Source organism: Palaemon carinicauda, chromosome 19, assembly GCF_036898095.1.
Source record: "Palaemon carinicauda isolate YSFRI2023 chromosome 19, ASM3689809v2, whole genome shotgun sequence".
NCBI classification, from domain to species: domain Eukaryota; kingdom Metazoa; phylum Arthropoda; class Malacostraca; order Decapoda; family Palaemonidae; genus Palaemon; species Palaemon carinicauda.
The window spans coordinates 63,977,278-63,987,507 of record NC_090743.1 but is presented as its reverse complement, the minus strand read 5'-3'; the positions used below and the strand labels follow the sequence as shown (position 1 = coordinate 63,987,507).

The following is a 10,230-nucleotide window of genomic DNA, read 5'->3' as shown; positions in this document are numbered from 1 at the left end:
AGAAATTCCAAAGAAGATCCAAGTGATAAAGAGACTTATAAAGAAAGTTTACATCAATCAACACATTCCATCAAAGAACAATACAAAGTCCAATATGGTGAATATGCTGATTGATGCATTGGGAAAAAGAATGCCAAAATGGTGTAATACATTTAATATATGGTATTCCATTAATAATCCTCAACAACTGATTAGAAAATGTGATGCCTGCCATGTTCCAACACACCCTACATGTGCTGAAATACAGCAAAAAATAAAAAATAGAGACACAAAGGTATTCTGCTCAACATGCTTAGTCTGGATAGAAAATATAATTAAGTCGAGACTAAATCTGCAAATAGTTGAAGATAAAGAAGAGGAAAAAGAAGAAGCAGAAGAAGAAGAAGATGAAGAAAAAGAAGAAGAAGAAGAAGGAGAAGAGAAAAATGAACAGGATATGTGTAAGGATGCAGAGGAAATCATTGATATAACTTATGATGCCATCCAACAACATACTTATGAAGAAATGAATTATCAGATGGAAACAAATAATAGACCCAAGAGACTCTACCCGGACCTACATTCTTTTAGGGAAGAGCAAGAACAAGAAAAAAAAGAAAAGAAAGATATAATCTGCAATTTACTGAAAAGAGGGAAATGCAGATTTGGCGAAAGATGCTACTACAAGCATCCAAAGATATGCCATAATTATGAAATATATGGTAAATGTGCGTATTTAGACGGATATGGAGACGAATGCAGAGATCTCCATCCAAAAATATGCAAAAACCCAAAAGAAGGTTTCAACAAAAAATGTCGATATATGCATCCTGCAACCATGAATGAGAGTAAGAAAACTCAGCAAACTGAAAAGAAAAATGAAAGCAAAAATGAAACAAAATAAGAAACAAAAAAGCAGGCCATGTATATACCGCGCTATGAACCAAAAGCCCCAAGATATGAGACCTTTCAACCCAAATATGCACATTTAGAGCCCAACTACAAAGAATGCATCTATAATACCAGGGGTTGGTGCAGATATGGGGATAATTGCAGGTATACACATAAAAATAAATATGAAGGCGAAAGAGCAAATATAATGGAAAAGTTGGATTTTTTAATGGCAGAATTCTGGGAAATGAAGAAAAGAACATCATATCAGAACAGGAAGATAGCTTGGGAGAATCCATATTATTACCAATATTAAATAATGGGGATGAAACACAAACCATAATAGTGATGAATGCACATGGTTTAGTCACTAACCCAAATTGAAAAAATAGATATATTAAATATAAGTGAAGCATGGTATTCCCAAAAGACTGGCAGTGATTTTCAAAATACTGGAGGTTTAAAATTTATCAAATGGCAATAAATTATAATCATGAGCGAATTCAAATATTTATTTTACATAAACAGAACTATCACTGAAATATGTATTAAGGAAAATGGCTCAGGATCATAGATGGTCTTATTGCTTCTTGGTATTTAAGCGAGGTATCCGTCCTTATGAAGACCGATGATGCGACCTCACTAATAACCCCCAATACCAGAAAAGTCCTCAGGATCTATAAATATGTCATAAATACGCTCTATTAATAGAGAGCAAATATACGAAAATATATCAACAAAACTATTTAACTGCCAGTTAATATACTAAATGCATGAAGCAAATATGAACTCGAACGAGCAGAATAAAACAAAGACACTTCACAAATATAAGTAGGTAAACCGGCAATAAATTCTAAATTTTAAATGAAAACAATATGGTTGGTCCTTTGGATGATATTTTATGGTTCAAGTTAAGGAGACAATTCATTCAAAGTGAATGAGTAACTCGAGTGAAATTTACAAGACACAAGCATCAATGTGGTTTGCAACTTACCTCCACTCTAAGCAAGCCTCTCTAGGTCAATTGCAGCTGTCGTTGTTAATTAAAAAATCGATGCAACTCCATGGTATAGTAGCCTCAAGAAGTAATCCAAGGGCTCGCACTTCCAAGCAGGATCATCCTCGACCAACGGTCACACTAGTCACTTAATGCTCCATATTAAAATTTACGCTGGATTGGTGAAAAATATTAGTGAAGAGTTGACACGCCCTTCTCAGCTGCTGAGTGAAAATGCACTGCCGTCTTCAAACGCTGGGACTAGAAGTAAACTTTTGAGGTGAAGTAAAGGTTTTCGTTCAGTCTCAAAACTCTAGTATTAAATTATCATTTTAAAGGAGGAATTTTATAGTTGCAAACTATTGATGCTTTCACAAATTTAAAACATAACATACTGAAACTGAACGTGTCTCCAAAGCAAGAACACAAATTAACCATTATAAAAAATTTAAACTTTTCCCAAAAACAAAAAAGAAACTTAGAATTTTGAAACAAGCAAAGTAGAAAATCAAGGACCATAAAGGGTGGATACTACACTCAAAGGTTAAAAGTTAAAAAGAACAAAGTGAAAAAAAGTTTCACTTTTTTTTTCAACACTCCCAGCAAAAACATTCAATTTCAACTGTTTTAGTGTCAGAAGAAATTGAATTTTTATTTATCAGTAGTAGAAAAAACCTCATGTCCCATACAATTAAATATGTCCCATACAATTAAATATGTCCCATACAATTAAATATGTCCCATACAATTAAATATGTCCCATACAATTAAATATATACAAGAATTATTTACAAGGTACAAGTAATGAATATTAAGCATCTCCATGAAGATAAAGATTTTTCGTTTTTCGTACGCCTTTCAAAGCAGCCAATCTTTTAGGCCTCTTTAATGCAAGATCCTCATTGGAATGCTCATCCTCTTGCCTATGCACTACTTTAGAATGAGAATATTCATTAATACTCAGTAGAGGAATTAATGATGAAGAGTGTCTATTTACTCTTTCTTTGTTTCCCTTCATTACTGTTGCACCAGTGGTTTCACCAATTGAGTTCATCTGAACGCTTTTAACGATTCCCATAGGATAATTTGCAGGTTTCAAATGAACATCTTTTAGTAAAACTATATCACCAACTTGCAAATTCTTGTGCGATACTGGCTTGTATCTAGAACCCACATTAGTGGCTTGATGCACAAGTTTTGCAAGGAATTCAGAGTTATAAATGTCTTTTAAACATGAACGAGACTTGCGCAATTTACTATAACTGTCCTTAATATGCTCTATTGGATCCTTGGAAGGAGTCCATGAAGGGTCGGAATCTGGAAGAGGTTGTAAATTAGGAATGATGCTCAAAGAGACCAACTCATAGCCCTTTAGCAAAATTTCAGGAGTTATTGCAGCAGGAATGACTTCATTTGGATTATTATCTCTTAAAGACTCATGAAAAGCAATTGGCCTGCGATTAACTAAATGTACAGTCTCTGCTATAAGAAACTCAAAATCAAGAGAATTCAATACAGTATTTCGAACTGAACCATATATAAGTCTTTTAACTAATTTAACACAACTTTCCACATGTGATCCAAGTTGGTTACAGCCTTTGTAGTATTGCTCAAATTCTACAGCCCTCATTCCATGTTCCTCTAGATATTGCACAGTATCTGGGTCCCTTAAAAAATCAGAAATTAAATTAGTACCTGCAACAATTTGAGATCCCATATCTGAAAAGCACAATTGTGGAGTACCATACTCCCATATATGTAACTGAAGTGCTCTCAAGAATGTGGGTACAGTCATGTCAAAGCATAATTTTAAATTTATAGCTCGAGACCACAAACACGTTAGACAAAGCAACCAAATTTTTGTTTTAACCCCTTGGTACTTAATATAATACGGGCCAAGATAATCCAGGAAAATAGACCTAAAGGGAATATTGGGAGGTTCCAACTAAAATCTCTGTATGGACTTTGATTCAATTTGACTTCATGTCTGTGAAATCGTCTGCAGTTTATACATTCTTTCAAAATCTTCTTTATAGTTGAAAAGAAATGTGAAACCCAAAAAGTTTTCCGAAATTCGGTCAACAATGAATAGATGCCAGCATGGTTTGTCATTTTATGCATTTCCAGGATTAACTTCTTGGTCAGGACGCTATCCTTTGATAAAAGGATAGGCGAGAACATAAATTTATCTCTGTCCTTCCAGCGTGCAGTCTTACTTCTAACACGCAATATACCATTGTGATCTGGATAAATATTAAGTTGGCTGATTATATTAGGGATCTTTCTAACTGCATTAGAAGACCGTGCAAAATATTTAAAAACTTCTGGAAAGTGAATCTGCTGGTCTCTGTAGATTACAAAGTTATAAGCTTCTGATAAAGTTTCTTCATCAGTAAGACAATTAAAATGTGAATATTTACTTGGGTCCCTCATCTTTACTGCAATTTTCAGGTTATTAATAAACCTTATCACATACCTATGGACTGAAACTATACTCTTGAAGCCTGAAAAGGAATCCATAGAAACCAAATGATTTATATCCTCTCCAACCACAGACTCTGTAGGAACATGAACGTTACTACTTTCAAGAGAAGAGCTTATACCTTCTTCTCTGAGCAATGTATTAGGAATGGTGACTTCCATCATATCACTTGCGAAAACATCAATATCTGCATTTGCAACAGTACCACTGAAAAAATTAGAGTTCATTAATTGCTTATAGGAGAGAGGCCGGGTGATTTCATCAGCTGGGTTTTTAGAGCCTACACAGAATTTAAACTTAATAGGAAATTCTTCACACATTCTGCAGATACTATCTAATCTATTTTTCACAAAGATGCTCAAATTACGCAATTTATCAAACTTTGTAACATGTGCTGATAACCAATGTAAGCAAACTAGACTATCTGTGTATAGATCCATCCCTACTATGTTAATAGGCTCAACACAATTAGAACCACTTAATTCTCTTCTAATATCATGTAATACTTCAGTCCCTAAAGAAACTGCCTGAAATTCAAGAGAAGGTATGGATTTAGATTCTAATTGTTTGTTAACAAATCTGTTCTTAGCCATGACAAAGTTTGTTTTTTTAGTTCTCAAATTATATAAGAACACAACACAGCCGTAAATGCTTCTAGAACTGTCTGTATATGCAATCAAATTATACATATCATCTCTCCTACCGACAAATCTATTAACTGGAATCGTTGGAGAAGAATTTAGCTGCTTAGCAATATTATTCCATTCTCTTAGCAGATCCCCAGATAGCCTATTGTCCCAACCAATTTCTTTATTGCACTGCAATGAATGCATGAATATCCTAGCTCTATTTAGTAAAGGTCCACAAAAATTAAAGATATCAAAATTTGATGCAATTGAACTCAAAATCTGCCTTTTAGATGAAGCATTCTTATCCAAAACTAATTTCTGGGTGGACAAAGAATCAGTCTCTGTATTCCAAAGCAATCCAAAAAGCTTGGTCACAGGGGTCGACTTCTCACCAGTTTCTCCATCAATGGAACTCTGCAAAGATTTACAATTTGTCATAAACTGTTGTACTTCAAATCCATAAGGCTCAAAAATCTGCTTCAAATTATCGAAGGCCCATTTCAATTTGACAGGGTCATTGAATGAAATCGTGCAATTATCCATATAACATAAATCATAAATATTTCTCTTCAAATTCCTAATTTGTAGCGAATCATTCTTTATATCAATCATGAGAATATAATATAAAGCTAAAAGCAGTAAAGCAGGACTAGATCTAAGACCAAAAGGAAGCCGAACATGTTTGTACACTATCAATGAAAAATCATTCTTGGCAACATTTCGGTACCAATAAAACAAAAGCTTTTGCTGATCAGATTCAGGCAGCACAATTTGCAAGAAGGCTTTTTTCAAGTCAAAGCACAGGACATTGCTATCAAATCTCAATTGTAGTATAGAAGTAGATACTTTCTTATTAAGGCAAGGGCCCGGTAACATTGCCTGATTGTGGCTGACTGTTAAAGGCTTTGAGGGATCATTTTCACAAATATTAGACAGAAAAACATTTCTACATTTGCTACTCTCCTTTTCGAACCTGAATACGGGCATGTGTGGCAAAAAGGAAAAACTAGGGTGCTCCTCCAGGAACTGAGATAAATTATCTACCCTCTCTATTATACCTAGACGCTCTTGTTCTCTGAAAACATCGTCTATCATTCCAAGAGACTTACCATCTTTGTGATATCTCTTAAAATTAGACTTTAGAACCAACTTTGAAAGAGTTTGATTTTTACCGAGAAGATGAGACACTTTTTTGTTCCATAAGATAGGAAGCACTAGTCTCCCATCATCACTGCGTGTAACAGAATTCAAAACATAATTTATCAAATGCACATCATTTTCGACACAAGATTCATTATACAAAGTTTTATCATAATTCAATATCTGAGAACACTGTTCAGAGAGAATAGCATCGGTAGCCTTTTTTAGTTCAGATTGAACAAGATCACCTTTATCAGCAAGTACAGCATAATTTACTTCTGCAGAAATACATTCAGTATTAGGGGAATGGCCTTTCTCCGGCTCAATAATAGTCACTGAATCAGCCTCAGAATGATTAAGTAATACGCTTGGATTCCTTGTAGAATTACTGCGGTGAGGAATACTTTGTAAATTTCTCAGGTATTCATTAACATTTCCAGAAAGCATGATACCAAGGGAAGTTTCCAAATATGCATAGGGAACACCAGATCCAAACAATTTCGTTATTTCTGGTAAACAATGAATAGAATGAGTTCCAAGTATGAACTTAATATCAGAGATCATATCCTCCCCTTTTGCCAAAAATTTATCTGTAAATTTATATCCCTTTTCCATAAATCTTTCAACAATTTGACTCAAACCTGGAAGAATTAGCTTTGTATTGATTTCTGGAAGGCAGATTGCTTCCACACAAAAACTGTTCACATTATTATTTAAATTAACACGAACAACATTAGTCAACAATTTTCTTTGAGAATTAATACCTCTTACAGTGACACTGAAATTTGACTCCAATACTTCCAAATCATTTCGCTTTGCAAATTCAGCATCAAGAAAATTAAGCTGAGAACCACTGTGTTTAAGACAACGCATTTGCTCATTATTAGACAAAACAACCGAGAAAGTGGGTAAAATGGAAGCCCCAGTATGTGAAAGGACCTTATTGCAATCTATGCTTATCATACCATTTGTTGCTCCAAGGGAAGAGCCCTTTTCTTTATTGACGTTATCAGTAGCCACTTTAACATTACTATCACACAAAAAACTGAAATGCCAATCGTTACATTTGTTACATTTTCTCAAGAACCTGAATCTACATGCACTTGTTTTATGAGGATTAGCACATTTAGTGCAAGCATTCAACTTTAGCAGCCTTTCGACCTTTGCCTTTGGAGAGACATAAACCTTACACTTGTTAACTGGATGATCAGCATTTTCGGAACCATTTTCGTCCCTACACAAAATACAACCCTTTAATTTCACTGCACTGGAAGAGTCAACCTGTACGTTACTAGCGAAACTTAATGTTGATCTTGCATCTGACTGAACTTTACGATTAACTTTCTTCTCCTGATATCTTTTCTGAACCCGAAGGTAACGCTCTGTGGCCTCAAAAATATTATCCTCAATATCCTTAAGCAAAGGTTTGTTTTTATTTGTAATCTGAGTTAATTGTAATTTAAGACCATCATTCATAGCACCCCAAAAGAAATATTGCAAGACATCATCAATGGTTATTGCAAGTGCAGCAAATGAGTTTCTAATGCTTCTCATCTTACCAATAAAGGCATATGGGTCAGAGTCATACGTTAATTTTAATCCTGAAAGGGCAAGCATAGTTTCAAATTTCTGACCTAATTCAGAACCAAAAGCTTTTTGTAACAAGGCTTTGGCTTCCTCATAATTCTGTTCAGTAGAAGATAAAGATTTCACAAGAGCTAATGGCTGTTTACCTAGTTGATTTTGGAGATAAATAAATTTAAGATAAGAGTCTACTTTCATTGTCTCCATAGCCTTCTCAAAATCCTTAAAAAATGTTTCTATGCTTTCCCCCTCAGAATGATTATATACAGGAAGAGGCAAACATGGGTATTTAATATTAGGAGAAGGGTTACTAGGCAAGGGAATTTCTGATGTGACTTTCTCGAGCATAGCTAATCATGATAAAATATTATCCGTATAAATAGCACAACAATCGAGTTCTTCTTTGATATCAGATTCATCCTGTTTTTCACTAAAAAGCTTATCCACTATCTGAGAGTCCAAACTATCTAACTTTGTTTTTAAATTTTGAAGGGATAATACAAAACTAATCCTTTCTTGCTCAGTGAGAGTACCATATTTAAGCCTTACAATGTCACACTTTTTGTGTCACCTGTGTTCGATAATGACCACGTGAAATCTTATGAGCACTCAAATTCTCCATATTGCATGTAAATTCAGCTAAAACTTAAAAAGTAGAAATGTGCAATATATAATGGAATAAACCCATTAGCAAATTCAGAAATTAAGCAAAGCGTTATCAAAGGAAATATAACCTATGCAAATTCGCAAAGATTCACAAAAAATATGACCAACACAGCAAAATAATAGAAAAGTAAAATATTCACGAAGCAAAAAATGTGTGACCGCGATCGAAAGATTTAACCCGACGAGGAAGAACACCATGAAGCAAAAGACCTGTAACCTGCCCCACGTTGGGCGCCATTTTCAAAATACTGGAGGTTTAAAATTTATCAAATGGCAATAAATTATAATCATGAGCGAATTCAAATATTTATTTTACATAAACAGAACTATCACTGAAATACGTATTAAGGAAAATGGCTCAGGATCATAGATGGTCTTATTGCTTCTTGGTATTTAAGCGAGGTATCCGTCCTTATGAAGACCGATGATGCGACCTCACTAACAACCCCCAATACCAGAAAAGTCCTAAGGATCTATAAATATGTCATAAATACGCTCTATTAATAGAGAGCAAATATACGAAAATATATCAACAAAACTATTTAACTGCCAATTAATATACTAAATGCATGAAGCAAATATGAACTCGAACGAGCAGAATAAAACAAAGACACTTGACAAATATAAGTAGGTAAACCGGCAATAAATTCTAAATTTTAAATGAAAACAATATGGTTGGTCCTTTGGATGATATTTTATGGTTCAAGTTAAGGAGACAATTCATTCAAAGTGAATGAGTAACTCGAGTGAAATTTACAAGACACAAGCATCAATGTGGTTTGCAACTTACCTCCACTCTAAGCAAGCCTCTCTAGGTCAATTGCAGCTGTCGTTGTTAATTAAAAAATCGATGCAACTCCATGGTATAGTAGCCTCAAGAAGTAATCCAAGGGCTCGCACTTCCAAGCAGGATCATCCTCGACCAACGGTCACACTAGTCACTTAATGCTCCATATTAAAATTTACGCTGGATTGGTGAAAAATATTAGTGAAGAGTTGACACGCCCTTCTCAGCTGCCGAGTGAAAATGCACTGCCGTCTTCAAACGCTGGGACTAGAAGTAAACTTTTGAGGTGAAGTAAAGGTTTTCGTTTAGTCTCAAAACTCTAGTATTAAATTATCATTTTAAAGGAGGAATTTTATAGTTGCAAACTATTGATGCTTTCACAAATTTAAAACATAACATACTGAAACTGAACGTGTCTCCAAAGCAAGAACACAAATTAACCATTATAAAAAATTTAAACTTTTCCCAAAAACAAAAAAGAAACTTAGAATTTTGAAACAAGCAAAGTAGAAAATCAAGGACCATAAAGGGTGGATACTACACTCAAAGGTTAAAAGTTAAAAAGAACAAAGTGAAAAAAAGTTTCACTTTTTTTTCAACAAGTGATGACCAGATAAAGGGTTTCCAAACTTATAGATCTGACAGAACAAATAGGAATCAAGGGGGAACCGCCATATATGGAAGAGACATAAATCAAGGAAACGTCTGTGAAAAATATAGCAAACCAGAATGTGAATTGATTGCGGTAGAATTTGAATCTGAAAAATTGTAGTTTACAGAACCCCAAATGCTAAGGAGTTTGACATAATAATAGAAAAAATAGATGATATATGTAGAAACCATAAAGACTGGAATATACTCCTATCCGGAGATTTTAACTTTCCTTTCGTGGATTGGAAAGAACGGATAAAAGAAAGTGGTTGTATGTATACATATAAAATAGAGAGTAATAGTAGCGCAGAAGATAAGAGGCAATTTGAAAAGCTTCAAGATATGCTATTAGAACATAATATGCGACAAATAAACCACATTCCAACAAGAAAGGAAAATGTCCTAGATCTAGTATTTCTGAATG

The 10,230-nt window shown here is 34.3% G+C and overlaps 1 protein-coding gene across 2 annotated transcripts; it reads right to left on the bottom strand.

Moving 5' to 3' along the window:
* Window positions 1-1,412: 1,412 nt before the first annotated feature.
* Window positions 1,413-9,744, bottom strand: LOC137658658 (uncharacterized). 2 transcript variants are annotated; one of them, XR_011047395.1, is made up of 3 exons: window positions 9,159-9,744; window positions 1,865-8,841; window positions 1,413-1,547 (listed from the first exon to the last, which is right to left on the bottom strand). XR_011047395.1 is itself a non-coding variant. In XM_068393603.1 (2 exons), the coding sequence occupies exon 2, from the start codon at window positions 8,048-8,050 to the stop codon at window positions 3,707-3,709; it is 4,344 nt and encodes a 1,447-aa protein (XP_068249704.1). In that variant the 5' UTR covers window positions 8,051-8,841; window positions 9,159-9,744; the 3' UTR covers window positions 1,563-3,706. The 2 variants fall into 2 exon arrangements, 1 of the variants encoding a protein (XP_068249704.1); XM_068393603.1 differs by lacking the exon at window positions 1,413-1,547 and having other exon boundaries at window positions 1,563-8,841.
* Between the last annotated feature and the right edge of the window lie 486 nt (window positions 9,745-10,230).

Coding starts and splice junctions, on each gene's coding strand:
- LOC137658658 (XM_068393603.1), bottom strand. CDS start 8,050: ATGCTCGAGAAAGTCACATCAGAAATTCCCTTGCCTAGTAACCCTTCT.